The following is a 16,680-nucleotide window of genomic DNA, read 5'->3' as shown; positions in this document are numbered from 1 at the left end:
CTAGATAGTTCTAAGCAAGTATATATACTTTTTTTTTTTTTTAAATGCATAATTATTAATGGGAAAAGATAATTGTTTTAGGTTCCTCTTTCAATTTGAATGAAAAAAATTACCCATATTTGTACAGGAAAATTTGGTAAGTATAGTAAGCCATGAAAAATGTAAAAATCAGAAATTTATAATATCAGAAATTTATAATAATATAATCAGTAAAAATCAGAAAATATAATTTTACAAATTAGATTCCCTAGGGTTGAGTCTTGATATCGTTTCTTGTTAAGCAACAAAATATGAAACAAGAACAATGACTTTTTTATGTAATAATTGAATGCATGGTGATAATTTCTTAAAAGTTCTGCATGAATTTTATGAACAACCTTCAGTTTCTTAAATGAGTAAAATGTGTATAGCAAGATGGACATAAATGTTTCAGTTAAAAAACAAAAAGTTAGAAACTACTATGATGCAGCATTTGAAGAGCAAATTATTGCCCCTGATTTAGAGCACTCTGATTTTAATTTCCCTAACATACCTGTTTACCTAATTCCTTAATGAATAGGCAACATGGAATTTCTTTTCAAAGATTTACCTTGTTAGTGCCTCATATGATAAATGGTGCTGAACAACAATGAAGTTTTTGCTTCAAAAAATAAGCTCCTTTTACAGAATGTGTAAACTTCATTTGCTTCATTGTTATTCATGTATACTTGTACGTACCACAAAGTTCCTAATAGTTTTGCAATGTTTGTTCTGCAAAATAACTTCTATGGGGCTCCTGGACCACAGTGCCTTCTGTCAATGGGTAATCGGTATGCCCTTTCCAGGCAAAAAAAATAAATAAATAAATAAATAACTTCTTGAAATTATTACTTTGAATTTTTTTATAGTATATTGCTAAATATTGTTAATGAAAACAAATAAATGACAAATTTAGGTGTAAAAACAGTGTAGTGCAATCTTAAAAGATAATTGGAAAAAAAATCAAGGAAAGGCAGATTCTGTAGTGAGATTTTTTGCTAATGTAAACCAGCAAAAATGGTTTGACTTAAAGAGCACTATATTATTTATTCAACGTAGCTAATCTAATCATGCAACTTAGGAAAAATACTCTATCACCAACTCTTTCAGGCAATGAGTATACCTAGGATAAACAGGTTTCTATGGACGTTAACTTAATTGCTTAGCTTTAACATTAGAATGATCTAAAACATTTTTTCTCTAAACAGTGTCCAACAACGTACAACTCTGATTCTTATTTAATTTTGTACTAACATAAGCCACTGACCTGAATGGAAAGTTAGAAAAGGATCATACCTAAACTGTAATATGATTTATCTTATTTCAATATCTGACCCATAAAATGTAGCTGTGAAGGACTAACTTGTAAGAAACTTTACCTAGTGCATGCAGATTTCATATCACATACAGTGTAAAAATAAAAACACACAACATAAATCCTCTTAACACTATCAATGAATATATTTCTCTGATAATCTACGTTGCTTGTATTGACTGAAGATCAAGTACTGACACTGAACATATAGGTAGGAATAGAAGATTTGTTCTGTCTCCAACTAAAAGAACTACTTTCTTCAATGTTTTGCAATATGAACTGTTGAAGCAGGACTTAAAATATTTGATTACATGTTTAAAAAAAACAATAAAAAAGCTGAAAGATGAACATTGTGAACTATGAGACTCAGATATTTTATGTAAATGTATCATGCTTACTACTGTTATTTCTTTTATTATCATGGACTGTTCTGTAAGTCACGTACTAACAGTATTTTTTAAATAACAGCGTAAATATAAGCTGATCCATACAGCTGATACATGTTTAGTTCATGAGCTGGTTGATATAACTGGTATATATTTAGCTCCTGGAGAAGTATAAAAGCCCAAATGTTCAGTTATAAAGGAATCCTTAATAAATTTACCCAGCTTATTACCTACTAAGAGTGTATATGCACATAAATGTGCATTTTAATGAAAGTGTTTTAAATTCAGCGTCAGTTACCTTAGGACAAAAATAAATAAATAAATAAAACCATACTTGAAAGTAATACTTATTTTTGTATTCAGAGAAATATAACACTTAATTTAAAATATTTTACTGGAAATAAAGAGCTAAATGTGAAGATGGCATGCTTTTCAAAACCTGGAGTAATTCTGTATCTTTTAAACCAAGCTTGATAAAGTTTGCTCAATAAGCTTCTGTAGAGTAAGCAATCAGATAAATACATATCTTCACAAAAAAAAAAAAAAGTCCTTATTTATAGGACTGATTGTGATTACCTATTGTGAAAACATAAACCACTCATTTGCTGGTGAGTTTTGAGCAGAATGAGTGAGCATTCTGTTCTGCTGTTTTTGAATTTTTATGTCAGGAACAAGCCTGAGTCATTGACAAATTTACCTTTCCCTCTTAAATTCCTACCTGAGAATTTGAATTCAGTGTGGCAATAAAACTCAGAATCTGGGGAGAAAAACAAACCCCTGATCCATCCACCTTCACTTCCTCTATATAGCTGATGTCAGGAAAAGCAGGGTTCATCCAACCTCAGTTAGAATCATAGAATATCCCGAGTTGGAAGGGACCCATAAGGATCATCGAGTCCAACTCCTGGCACCGTACAGGTCTACCCAAAATTTTAGACCATGTGACTAAGTGCACAGTCCAAATGCTTCTTAAACTCCAACAGGGCTGGTGCAGTGCCTACTTCCCTGGGGAGCCTGTTCCAGTGTGCGACCACCCTCCCAGTGAAGAACCTCTTCCTGATGTCTAGCCTTAACCTCCCCTGCCTCAGCTTGACACCATTCCCGTGGTTCCTATCACTGGTGATTAAGGAGAATAGATCGGCGCCTTCCCCTCCACTCCCCCTTGTGAGGAAGCCATAGACTGCGATGAGGTCTCCCCTCAGCCTCCTCTTCTCCAGGCTGAACAGGCCAAGTGACCTCAACCGTTTCTCTTATGTCTTCCCCCCTAGGCCCTTCACCATCTTCGTCACGCTCCCCTGGACACTCTCCAACAGTTTTACATCCCTTTTGTACTGTGGTGCCCAGTTTTGCCATGCAAGAGTGATCCACTCTAAGCCAAGCTTGTCTAATCTTTCTCCCAACTTCACTCTCCATATAATGCAGAGGAGGCCTAAAACTTGGCTTGCACTAGAAGTTTGGGTTTTAGGTAGAAAAGAGGCCTTTCAATTTTTATTTTTCCAGAAAGTTTGGAAAGCCAAGATTTTTCAAAAAGGAATTGTAAAATAACATTACCATTACCCTTTTAACTAGTTAAGTAATCATTTTGCATTTCACCTATTACAAAAATAAGGAAAAAAGAAAAGAGTGAAGGAATCAAAAGATTAAAAAAAGGCGGGGGGGGGGGGGATTTTTCTTCCAAAATTACTTTGTTCTTACATAAAACAACATTACATTTTCCACTCATCCATTGAAAAATACAGCAGGGATAATTTGGTGCTAGATTTTGCTACACCCTTTAAATTCAGATCGGTTGTTGTATGACTGGGAAATATCAGAGACATCCATTAAAATATTAAGATAACAGAAAAAAAGAGGAAAAAAATCAACCATACATTAAATTAAAAAAATCTTGAAGTCTCCTAGTCTCCTGAACTACAGATCCTGGAGGTATATTATACTCTCCCTGGACTCTTTGGTCAGTGTTACTGAGTTATAAGAATTAGTGACTCTGACAAACAGGGTTGTTTTTTGTTTTGTTTTGCTTTTTTCATCCTGAATTATCAATAGACATTTTCAACATTCCTAATTTAACTGACATTTAAATCCAGATAACCATTTTATTGATGAACAAGTTTTAAAAGAGTTTGAGAATGTAAGTACAAATATAATAATATAGACATTTAGCAAAAATGAATGACTCTACTTCCCCAAATATAAAGATGAAATTCTGTCAAATCTATAAATTAATCTTCTGATGTGTTGACAACAAAATTTTATTATTTAAGGACCAGCTTTTTTATCCAAGGGCTACAATGTAGGTATGCTTCAAACTATCCCTGTCATAGACATCAGTCACTTTACCAGCCAAGAACTTGTTTTTCTTTAGCCCAGTCAGAAAGACCTAGAAGTGGAAACACTTTAAAAATACATGATCTAAGAATGTGTATTTTATTTGAAAGACACATAACTAGTAAATCTGCTCATATATGAGTTATTCTATTTCAGTAGCCTTTTCAAAAGACTACAGAAGAATAAGTTTCAAGGAAATCTGAATCCATTCTAATCCAAATCACTTGCAAAATTTTATCTATATATATCTTAGCAGCAGGTGCAAAAAGATCAGTCTTAAGCACCACACCCATGGGTCAATTCTAATTTTTGCTCCCACCCAAAAAAAAAAAAAATTGTATTTTTAATTCGTTAAGAATTACCTTTTAATTACCTTTTAAGAATACACTTTTAGAGCTTCTGTTTAGTGTTTTACATAGTATTAGAACACCACCTAGTTTATCCAGAGCTGGCTGAGCTCCAGTAATTGGAATAATGATCATTACATGTTTGTTCTGTTCTCTTTGCATTACTGAAAGCTCTGGCTGTTTAAAATGAAGGCACTATATAAACGTTAGACTATTATTACTGTAGAATAAAGGACCCAAAAGACTCAGGGAAAAAAAGCATAAAATTATAAGCATTAATATGATAGTGATCTTTGTTTCTCTATATTCCAATTCAGACGTGACTGCATAATGATATTATGTTATCATATTGTTTAATCTAATCTTCCAACAAACATTACAGCATAACATTATAAAAAGCTTATTCGGGGAACATTAATTTGCCTTGCAGATTGCAGTGTATGGAAATAAGGCACCTTCTATTTTCTCTTTTCCGTTATTGACAGAACTTCTAGCAATTGCTCCTCTGGAAGAGATTAAAGAGAGTGAAGGTTAAAACTAAGAAAGAGAAAAGGTAAATAAATTAAGTAGGGGACAAAGACCTGCAATTATTTGCAATGACTGCAAAATATTTGATTATTTTTTTCTAAACCAAAAGGGGATTTTCTCTTCTACAAAACAAAACAAAGCAAAGCAAAATAAATAAAATAAAATAAAATAAAATAAAATAAAATAAAATAAAATAAAATAAAATAAAAACTCTAACATTTTAGTTAGAAAATGCTAGTAAAACTCTTTTTCTCTGGGTTCTTATCTCCATTGACATAAACCATTTCATTTGTCGACCACATTTAAATAGCAGGTAATACTTGAACTTTGCATCACTTCAGAGGACAAGTAGCAGCCAGAAAATAGTGAGTTATACTTCTCACCATCCAATCTATCGGACAATTGTGTGAAAATTCTTTTACAAAGCTGTTGGTGCTCCAAACACCGGCTGAAAGGATCTGGGGAGATTCCAGACAGCCCACACGAATGAAAGTTTTCTTAACCTACATTAAATCTTGATAATGCAATAATGAGTCTTTTAAAAGGATCATTCTAATTCCCCTATCTAGTGCAATAAAGACTGTATACAGCTAATCTGCTTTGCCCTTTCAATTAAGCTCGTCCAGGACGTTCTACGTAGTCAGCACCCTGAATGAGTCATTAAAATTCTCGTTCTGTAAGAGTTGTGTGCAGCGCACTGTTGTTTCTAAATTCCATTAAATCCAAATGGTCTTTATCGCCCCATGACCACTGTGACTTCAATCAGCCAATTTAATTACCTTACCAAATTGTCAGCAGAAGCAGCAAAGAAAAACAGGAAGGGCTGTGACGTTATCAAATTGAAATCTTCCTCTGCGCTGTTTAATCTGGAGCAGTCAATAACAATGCTTCTCACCTCCTTGCTGCCTTCCCGAGGCTCTTAACCTTACTCTTCTTTCAAAGATTTCTGTTGCTGTTTATAAGACTGATTTTGAACTCGCCTCCGTGAGGATGTTAACACGTATTGAAAGCTTCTGGTCCTTGGCAGTAAAATATTCGTTGGCTCTAAGTGCTGGAATTACCAAACCACGGACCTCTAGGGCTGCTACAACAAGTGTTTACTTTGCAGATATTCATCGCAGGCTGCCTTCACGACCAAAACCAGCTATGTACGGTCTCTCGTTTCTCTCTTAAATACACGCGGAAAGGTTGCATCCTTCCACGAAAGAGTGTCAGTGCAAAATCCAGAGGAAAGAAACTGCACATCAAAGAGATCTAATGCATGTCCATTCCGGTAAATCTCTAGCTGATCACCCAGCGGCTATTTATCACTTGAGCTTGTCTCATAACCTTTTGCAGAGGCTTAGCTCTCACTGCTTTTCCACGTCTTTGCTGCTTTTAGATGGTAAAAATGGTCACTTGAACCTCAGAAATGTATGGCTCGACAGCCACCGGCAATTGCACAAGCCGTGGACGCACTGAGCTGGCCTCCTCGCTGGTTTTGCCAAGCCCTGTCTCGGGAAAACAGTTTTGTGGAGATAAACTCAATCCGTTTGAGTCAAAGGAGCTCAGTTAAGTAGTATGGCAGATTACACCCCTGCCGCACCTTCACGAGAGAAGTCTCCGAAGTACAGAGTTCCCCTCTCTAAGTTCCCACAGTGGACTTGAGAATGAGGTCGTTTTCTATTCGATCCCAAAGATCATCCACATGATCATCCACAGTTCTGCTTTGCAACTATTCTTATTGTTTTCCTTTTGTGTAGCAAAACGGGAAAGTGTTAAGTTTTGTAGTGATTTGGTGCGTTGGCTTTGTTTCTCTTTTTTGTTTTTCTTTTTTCTTTTTCTTCAGAAAAGGAAAGGTCAACAGTAGGAAATTATTTTGTGAAGAGTTCAGAACTCTACCTTCATTCATCGAAAAGTATTCTACCTCTTTCCTCTTGGTTTCATTTTGTTTTTAAATTGGGGGTAGGCGAACCCACCTTCCCTTGCGCCCCCCCCACCCCTTTTTATATATATAATCCATTCTAACCAGCAACACCCATCTCCCTTTCTCATCTGCTTGAAGCCAGGATTCACTGGAAATACCCACAACGCCAAATCAGCGACTAGGCAAGGCTACAGACACAGGCCTCTGCTTTTCTTTACTTTTCTTTTTGAATGTGCTGAAGTAAGGAGAAAAAATGCCCAGCAACGTGGGGAAACTCTTAGCAGGCCAGTGGGCTCCCTGAGGAGGAGATCCTTAGTCCTTCGCATACTTTCACTTGAGTTACCTGATGGGGAATTAGGAAACGCAAGGGCCAAACCGCTTTCACCTCCTGCTCACCGATCCATATTCAAACCTTTGATGTAGGGAGGTTGCCCATCCATGCAGGATGGGCAGGGTTTTGTTCCGCATTGTTTTCGGCAGCAGACACAAGGCCCGAAGCGGGTAATTTAAATAAAGAGTATTTTAGAGTAGTCCAAAGGAAGGAGAAAGCATAGGAACGGGGAAGAAAATAGGGGTTTTAAGTAGCCCGGCGTCTTACTGCCTTGGGCAAGACGAGGTTGGCTTGTGTAAACACAGGTGAAGAGTTGCTGATGGCTAACAGCTCTTAATGGCTTGTTCATTCAGCCTCACGAGTGCTGGGGTGCCCCGAGGGGAGCAAAGACAGAAGCGAGCGGAGCCCGGCGGGGCCGGGGCTGGGGAGCGGAGCGGCGGCCCGGCCCGGCCCGGCCCGGCCCGGTCGCGTTACCGGGACTTCCCGGGAGCTGCCGCCGGGCTCTGCTCTTCCACGGGAGCAGCGAATGGGAAAGCTACGACACGCAATCCCCGATAATGGGGCGGATCCGCCGACGGGCACAGATTTGGGCTTTTGTACGGTGCCAAATGATAAGGAAAAGGTTTCCATCACGCTTAGCTATGGAGAGACAAATGCTAGGCACCTGCTTTTCTCCTTCCCCAGGCTGGGACCCGGCCTTTATCCACATCAGTCGTATACACTTAAGTCTAATTCAGCAATGTTTTTTGTTCCTGTTTGAAACCCTCGAGTGTGGTGGGTACAAGCCTCACTCTCAGCGGTCCCTGGGCTTGCCCGTGGGAAGCGACTCACAAACGGCGGAGGAGGGGGGCTGGCCGCAAACTCCATGAGGCGAGGTGGCAGTTAGGAAGGGTGGTGGTGTGATGCCCAAATACCACGTTGCCGCACTCGAATGCCACCAGGGAGTGACTGATGCCATCGCACCAGCCTCTCCCCGTGCCTGCTCCATAAGGCACGGGCAAAAATAACCCTTTGCCTTTGACCCAGGCGGCTCGACTTCCCTGTGTGGTTGCTAAAAGGTATCTGAGAGTATGTGAGAGAGAGAGAGAAAAAGGACGTGCTGGCTAGTCCCAACAATGACAGAAGCCGTGGGAAGGACAATGCGAATCCACGGTGGTTAATTTGCACAGGAGGAATGAGGGGGCTGCAGCTCTGGCAGGCTTCAAGCTCTCCCCCGTTGCCATAGCGCTGCTGGCTGAGGAAGAAGAACGGGGGCTGGCAGGCTGCCTTCTGGAGGGAATCTCCTCAGCCCTCGCTTCTCGGGAAGGACTCCACGGGAAGGCACAGGCACACCAGTCCCCCGGTCGCAAGGACACTTGGAAGAGACAGCACAGGAGCCCGGAGGGGACGGCAGGGAATTCCCCTCTCAGAAATAACCAAAGCTCTTCCACAAATCTCCCTCTTCCTTCCCTCCTCCCCGCCATGTCCTACGCACAGAGATGTCACCCTCTGGGGAAGGGGCTGGGCGGCTCTGGTGGTCAGAGTCGCTCCGCACCTGGACCAAGCTAAACCCGGACTCCTCACAGCAGGGATGTGCAACAGGCCCGGCTGAGCAGGGAGAAAGCCTTCCTCGGGCTCTCTTACGTCTAAGATCTCCCATACTAAAATAAGCTAAACAACCATCCCTTGCTTCCAAGCCTCACGGTTGGGTTGGCGACAATTCTTTTTACAGACAAGAAAAAGCAGTCCGTGCTTCAGAAGCAGGCTACAAACAATGAAGTTAGCATAACCCGTTAACCGACTAGATGACCCGGAGGCAGTTCCGAAGGGAAGTTAGCCTAGAAAAATACACTCCTGTGCCACCATGTCACTGGGTGCCGGAGTCCCGCTGCACCAGCCTTGAGTCTCGGGATTATTGATTATTCGAATCATTGCCAAAATGCTGCTCGCCAGGGCTGTCTCTACAGGTACGTTAGACCAACAGTTCAGAGAGGATGCTAACCTAAAGGAGGAATGCTCACCTCTTTCTAATGGTGTTGCCGGGAAGAGGCTTGTTTACATAGCTACCCTTGAGAGTAATTCAAGGGTTCTGGATACCAAACCTCGGCCCCGTCTATGAATCCCGGTCCGGGGAAGGACGGACAGCTGGACAGTGCCGGACCGCAAGCAGCCCCGGCGCTAATTTCACGGCCATGACTATGGAGCAGACTGAATGCAAAATAAGCCCCGCAATGATATACGGACCCGTTTAGCCATGTCCAAAGAAACAAGCATTCCTGAAGACGGTTGCTAGGAGCAACGTGCCTTAAGCACCACCTTTAGATCAGATGGAAGCAGAAAATAAGTGCTACTAGGAATTCAGCACACGAGATCAGTAACAGCCTGGTGACTTCTTCATCATTACCAACCTTCCCCACATAAAAGTGTATGCGGGGGGGAATTTAAGCAAAATTAGAGGCAGACAGAGGCGCTACTCCCAGGCGAAGACAAGAGCTTTTAGTGCCCCACGGAAAGGGTTGTAGCGGCTGCTAACACCTTACATCAGCCACTGTAACACCCCCTCCAGCCACGCTGCCGGCAGGCACAGAGGATGCCGCTTGTCTGAGGGTGCAACTTCCGGGGTGCCCCCTTGCCCGCTGCGCCTGCGGTGTCCGTGTCCGGGCGGGCGCGGACCGTGCGCGGGGGTCCCGCCGTGGGGCTCGGCCCGGAGGCGCTCCCCGGCCAGCACATCCCGCCTCGGAAGTGAGGTTTACTTTCCCTTCCGTCCTCCCCTTGCTTACTGTAAAACTTCTGCAGAGGATGCACAGCGGCCGAAATTCCTCCCTCGCTTGCTTTCTTATGCACACGCACACATGCGCGGACACACGCAGAGCTGTTAAGGTTAGTTGCATGGTCCGGGTGGGATAGTCTTTAAACTGTGAAACCGCTCTGCTCACCTTGAAATTTCATTCCGATCGATGTTTTTTTTCTCCCTCCCTCCCTCTCCCTCTCTGGTTTCTTTTTTTTTCTTTTTTTTTTTTTTTTTTTGTTTTTTTTTTTCTGGAGGGTGGGTAGGATGGGGGCATGTTGGACCTCTTAGAACTTTCCTCGCATATAAAAGCCGTGTTTTTGAAGAGTGCCGGAAAGACTCTTTCGCGATCACGGAGCAAGGCATAAACCATCTCTTGTATAAACCTAAAGGCCATCGAAGTGGCAAACGCTGCCCGGGAAGCCAGCCCGCAGGTCTCACATTACAGCGTCGCGCCCATACGGAGTCGGCTCGGATGGAGCAGGGACGCGCGACCGAAACTTAACAACTAGTTGACAGATTTTAACTGATCAAGCACTGTGTTAGCTGTGCTTTCCACTACTATGGAAACAAAAAGGTACATTACGAGGAAGCCACGCAAGCTCCGCAGAGCCTTAGGCAAACGCGTTTGCCAGTCATTTTTCTCTCCATTGTTATTATAATTATCATCACCGTGCCGTTACTACGGCTACAATGAGCTGCAGCGACAGAAAAAAACACACAGCAATTCATCCCTCCGGATGCAAAATGCACAGGGACTTCGGTGCTTGACTCCGGTAGCACGTCCCAGCTCTCCCCCAGCACCCCCTTCTGAGTCAATCCTACGTAAATCGCATTCAGGCTTAAACGCACAATGAAAAAGTGTCGGGAAATCTTACCAAATCTTAATACATGTGTAGTTCCTTGAGAATATCCAATCCACAGTAAGCACAGAAGGAGTCTAATGGTGCATCTGAAGACTGGATTAGTTAGAATAGGGGAAATAATCTTCATGATGTTTCTATGCACACACGCGCTGCCTTACTTCCCCCTTCTAAGCCGTCAGGTTTCCCGGTCGGGTGAGAATGAGGATACGTAAACTGATGGCCCTCAGACACGATCACGGCATGGTCACAGACAGAGGAGAGAATCTACGCTTCCCAAACCCATTAGCAATCCCTGCATGTTCTTCATTCACTGCGCCAAGGAGCAACCTTCAACTGCAAGGAACGGTGGGACATCCATGTTAGTCGGGGGAGAATCCTTGAGAAATCCAAACACACACAATGTCCAGCCGAGTAAACCTGGGAGGCAAGAAAGGAGGAAAATCAATAGGTAATCCAGCTCGAAAAACCGCTGAGGTATCGCCACATAGCGAGAGTCTATGAGCACCAGCCGTTTTACTGGCGAAGCTTTTGCCGTGCTCCCATTCTACTGCACTGCTGCACAGCTTCTGACGCGAAGCCAAGATTAAGTGAGAGAAATTGAGATAGCTCTTCTCGTCTTAAGGCTGCCTGCCAGACAGCCTTCCCAATTCCTATTATGCAACTGATCTGATCGCCTAGTGTTCTCGGAGGAAAAAGAAACAGCCCGGTTTTACATACGTGTTTTTAATTGTTATTAGTATTCCGGTTGTTCTGGGCAATATCTGTAAGGATCTGTGGCGGGGGATGGGGAGGGAGAGGAGAGGGAGGGAATCGGCTTTATAAAAATCAATTCATGCATTTTAATAGCTGACAGGCTGGGTCGAAATCACTTAGCTTTAGAGTTGTGAAAGAGAAGGCTGACAACAAAGTCATGCAGGTTGTCAGAGCAACGTTTAGGCTAAAAAAAGATCTTGATATTTACGTTCGCTAACTGTTACTTACTCACTTTAATGCATGAAATAGGATAAATGTGGTAGTTTTTATATTGTCTGTCCTTAGGAACTTGCCACGGACGCAGTGATTACAGAGCACCAGCCTGCTTCTGCAAGGTAAACAGGAACAGGCAGCGCTACAACAGCCTTGTTGAATGCACGGACTTGTATTTCAGTTTCACTCAACTTGCTTGAAATTTCAGTATTTTTTAAAAAGACAGTAACTTGCGGATTTACCAGTTTGTATTTTGCACTCTATTCTGCCACTCTCTTTTTTTTTCACACACAGCTTTCCTTTCACTCTAATATTATCGAAGTATTGTTGTTCCTCCCTGTACTGAGAGGTGTATGTAGTTTGTCATTTTGTGGTCCTCAGTGAGAACAATAGCAGTCTCTAGTTTGATAACGGGATACTGAGTTTGTATCTGCAACTGCAGCCATGGACTTTTGTCTTTTGGCCAGGTGTTCCAAAGAAGATAAACTCACTCTCTGGACTACTTCAGATTTTTCTCGGAAATACAATCAGTTATGTGCTTGTTACCATTAAAATATGTTGAACCAGGACTGTCAGACTTTGCAATCCAAGTGAAGCTTTTGCTGAACCTACTTAAGCATTATTACAAATATTAAAAGACAATTCCTAGACTCCCCACAAGGAAATGAATTCATTTTATTCTATATTCTGCCTACAGAGATCTTTTGTCTCCTTTATCTCCCTCGTTGCCTTTTATTACCAAAGAAAATATCACTGAGAGACTTCCCCCACACATACATATAGATGAACACAGAATAAACCTGACCTTACAGAAATAAATACCAATGATGCCAAGCTAATGAGAATAGTCTGTGGAATCTATCAGAAGGAGAGCATGGCAAAGGTGAGTTCCAGTTTATTTTTAAATGACATCTGTGTATCTTGGACATGTAAAGAAGTAACAGCAGCATTTAATTTATTACTTTTAATGTTGGTGCTCTGTATCCCTGAAAGTGTTAGCAATTCACAGTAACTTTTTTTTTTTTATCATTATGGCTTATGATTTTCTCTGCATGCATTTACTTAAAACACTGTAAAACGCTGATGAAAAGAAATGTACATTCTGTGAAGGGATTATTAAACATCATCGATTTTTTTTTTCTTTAAGATGGAGGCATAACTGCAGTGTCAAAAATAAGTATCATGAATGGCTAGTTCTGCAGTCTAGCAGGGAATTCAATCAGACGATTTGACTGTTGGAGCACTTTAAAAAGAACACCTAGCGTTAAAAGCAAGGATATCTAGCGACTCCTTCAGTTCACACTTAGAATATCTCCCATAAATAAATAAATAAATAAAAATGCACAGATCGAGATGCTCTTTCTTATATTTGCTATCTTTTTTTTTTCTGTTCTACTTGTTCATATTTTATCTGAGTCCAAGGAGAAATAAAACTGACTTGCATGAACACTGTGAATGTTCTTTTCCTTCCTCATCTTTCCCGTGGTGTTACTGAAATAAAGGACATGAGGCATTTTTTTTAATTCTGACTGCACATATTTGACTTCCTGTCAAAATTGAATTTTTAATTTAACTTAGCACTGGTAAGCATTTCTGAAAGTATATGATTCATCGAGAGCTTTAGCACAATTGACAAGACAAACTTTGGGCAAAGCGACCCCTTTAATAAGTCTGATTTTCTGAGGTCTCTTGAAATAACAAATAAATAAATAAATGCAGCTACCTGTAATCAACCCCAGCAGAGCTCCTAAGACTTCCTAACTCACCCAGGCATTGCTATCACACCTGGAATGACAAACCAACGTATGATCAATCCCTTGCACTGCTAACCACTCAGCTGCCCCCCGGACCCTCCAGCCGCACGGATAAGGCTGAGGCCGAGTTTTCCCCTTTCCTCCACCGACGACAGCTGAGCGGCACCAGGGACAGAGCCCGGCCCGGCCCGGCTCGGCTCGGCTCTGCACGGCTCGGCTCCTTCAGCACCACGGAGAGCGCTGTCGGCCCCGCCGGCCAGCCCCCGCGCCGCCAGGTCGCGCCAGGCGTCCCAACGCCCCCGCCAGTCGTTTCGCGACACGGAAAGGAAATCACGATACGCCGTCGGCATCTCTACAGGCACGTCTGGTAGCCTCGGCGATGCCAGCTGGCCCGCTGCCTTGTGGCGGTTTGTGGGATCGGGAGGAGTACCGCTCTCCTCCTCTGAGATCACCATCGCCTCATGCCCCGTGCCAACGCTACCCCTCCCTTCGTTCACATCCTAGCGAGCTCGTAGTTAATCGAGATTTACTTCCCCAAGAATATCGGTTCCTCATCAAAAAGTAAATCTTGCAAGACATTGGATGTTTGGAAGTCATTGAATATGCGGTGACTGAAGACTATTTATAGACTATACAATTAACTACAGCCTCCGACTTCACCACCCTAGACTCCTTTTCTCTTAATTGGACTTTAGCTTCTTTTATTCTTTGTGAGAGGGAAGGGTAATCTTTAAAACCATACTTTGGTCCACCCTCCAGAATAATTTTAACATGAGACCAGGAAAATGTTCCTAACTCCTTTCATATTTCCTTCCCTCTAAGACATACAGTTCAAAGGTTGGAGATCCGTAATAAAATATTCTGCTGGAGAAGCTGGTTTTGTCTCTCGGGGGCTTGTCACCACTGTTATGCAGGTCTTCTCAGATTAAAGTCTTTATGAAACTGCCCTTTTCACTTCAGTGATCAGCAACTGGAAAATCTACAATTCCTTAGCTATACGTTTTAATTTCTTTTACATTTTGGCCACCTATAGTAGGCATAGTGATAATACATTTTTAATACACAAGGACAATGTTCAAGTGAAGCTGGTATGAAAAATAGCATTCCAGCTATAGGGGGGAAAGGAGAATAGATCCTCTAAGGCCTTTAAATCTTTTCTGGGTAATAAAAGCCTACTAAATTCTTTAGGTATGTGTCAGGTATAAATGGTGATCTTATGTACCTAATGTTTCATTTGGAAAGGTGAGATATGTGATTCTGATTACCTTATTACATCAGGCACTTTTTTTCCTTCAGAACATATTTTCATGTGCTGTTATCATAATAAAAGTTAATCCAGCTCCAGCTAGCTGCCACCTACTGGGATGTGTAGTTTTACCATATCACTTTAAAAAGGAAATGGCTTTCATTTTCAGGTCATATCTATGTGTCTAAGAACAGATGATAGGGTTTTTTATATCACTTAATCTACAGTTTTGTCCTCTCCCAATATCAACTGATATAAATTCCTTATGTATTTAACATTTGATCCCCAAAGCTTTGTTTCTCGGGCATTTTCCGGCAAATTCTTGCAAAGACTCGCATGCCACCACAGTCCTCCCAGTGTTGCAATCTGGTGTGAGGAGAGCCACAGCTTACCGCAACACCTGACCAGCCTCTTCAGATCTCCAGACACAAGTATTGCAGCTTTGCTGACAAAGCAGTAACACAGTCCTCCCTTTTTAAAGGTTTGCCTAGGTATTCGGATGAATGTTGATATTATCATTGAAAAACACATTGTGGCCCACTTGCACTTCACTCCCATCCGCTCTAAAAACCATAGGTTCCCCTCTGTCTGTTATTAGCTCAGTCCAAATTTACAACCAAGTTTCTGCTACGCTGATGATTAATGACATTTTAAGATGGTAATTAATTTTTAGCTAGCGGAAAGACGTGCATTTTAATTAACGAACTGAGTATGCCATAGATTAACTTGTTCAGGCACTTTGGGGTATCACAGCAATGCACTTTCCTAGCAGGTTTAAGCAGCGAGAAGAAACATTTATGACATTATCTGCAGATCAGCCTTTCGTCCCTTCAGTTTTCTTTGGGCTGGGGAAGCTGTGAACGATTTCGGGGAGGGAGGAAGGATGTTTAACGTTCTCCACGCTCTACTCCACCAAAAGTTTCTAAGGAAAACGTGAAGAGAGGTTTCATTATAATGTATCTTTTCCTTTTCAGTGCGAAAAGGCTCTTGCAGTCATGCCGCCACACTGTAGGCAGGAATGTCTCTTGCTTCACACAGAGAGTGTCGGCTCCCTGGCTGGGTTAGCGACGGATGCTTTCCCAAAGAATGCCGAATTTGTTCAGAAATGAACCACCGGAGTGCCGAGCAGCCGAGAGATGGGTGCCGGGGTAGGGCCAGGAGGAGACCCCACGGAAGTAGCGACTCCTGTCCACCCACAACTCTAGCGAAGTTGCAGCCCGTTTCTCACCTCGCCTCCCCCGAGCGAGGGGGGGCACCACCTCCAGGCTCTCTTCTCGGCCACCCCGAGCCCGGCCGCGGAACAGAGCCCGGGGCTACCGCGGGAGCCGGGCGGGGGGCAGCGGGGGGGCTGCGCTGCCCTAACCCCTCGCCCCCACTTTCCACCCCTCTGCCCCCAGCTTGGGGCTGATGCGGAGCAGCGCAGGGAGGAGGGAGTGGAAGGAGACAGAGCCCGGCATCAGGATCCGGCCAGCCCAGCGGTGCCCGGGTCTTCCAGCTCAGCGCCCCCCTTTGCCTGGAGACACCTGGCCGAGGGACAGCGCCGTGGGCAGCGCTCGGCACAGCGCAGCGACGGTGCTTCCCCCCCCGCCGCCACCGCCCCCCCGCAGCCCCTCACTCGCATGCAGCCCCTCCGGCCGTGGCGGCCAGCCGGAGACCCCGGGACATCATCCTACCTTGAGCTGCGGGCGGGGAAGCGGGGAGGGAGAGGAAGGCGGAGGCGGGGGAAGGAAGGGCGGTGGCAGGACGCCGGGGAATGCCCGGGCTGCGGTGCAGCCGGCGTCCGGGCACCACTAACGGCAGCGGCAAGCGGCGGCCGAGGGAGGGAGGGAGGGAGGGAAGGAAGGAGGGAGGGAGGGAGGGAGCGAGGGAAGGAGGGAGGGAGGGAGGAAGGGAAGGAGGGAGGGAGGGAGGGAGGGAGGGAG

The 16,680-nt window shown here is 43.4% G+C and overlaps 1 protein-coding gene across 11 annotated transcripts in view; it reads right to left on the bottom strand.

Annotated features, from left to right (window-relative positions):
• The window catches only part of GRIK2 (glutamate ionotropic receptor kainate type subunit 2), a 414,885-nt gene extending 398,223 nt beyond the window's left edge, over positions 1-16,662 (bottom strand). For 3 of the 11 annotated variants that reach the window (XM_050709390.1, XM_035561793.2, XM_035561792.2), the window contains exon 1: positions 10,805-11,229. In XM_050709390.1, coding sequence (XP_050565347.1) covers positions 10,805-10,919 — 115 coding nt within the window. In that variant the 5' untranslated portion in view covers positions 10,920-11,229. Of the gene's footprint in view, positions 1-10,804; positions 11,239-16,431 lie in introns of those variants that run through there. The other 8 variants (XM_050709385.1, XM_035561781.2, XM_035561779.2 and 5 more) reach the window with 7 other exon arrangements.
• Positions 16,663-16,680: the final 18 nt, after the last annotated feature.

Source organism: Cygnus atratus, chromosome 3, assembly GCF_013377495.2.
Source record: "Cygnus atratus isolate AKBS03 ecotype Queensland, Australia chromosome 3, CAtr_DNAZoo_HiC_assembly, whole genome shotgun sequence".
In the NCBI taxonomy this organism is placed as follows: domain Eukaryota; kingdom Metazoa; phylum Chordata; class Aves; order Anseriformes; family Anatidae; genus Cygnus; species Cygnus atratus.
The sequence above is the reverse complement of the archived record's forward strand: the minus strand, read 5'-3'. Positions and strand labels throughout refer to the sequence as shown.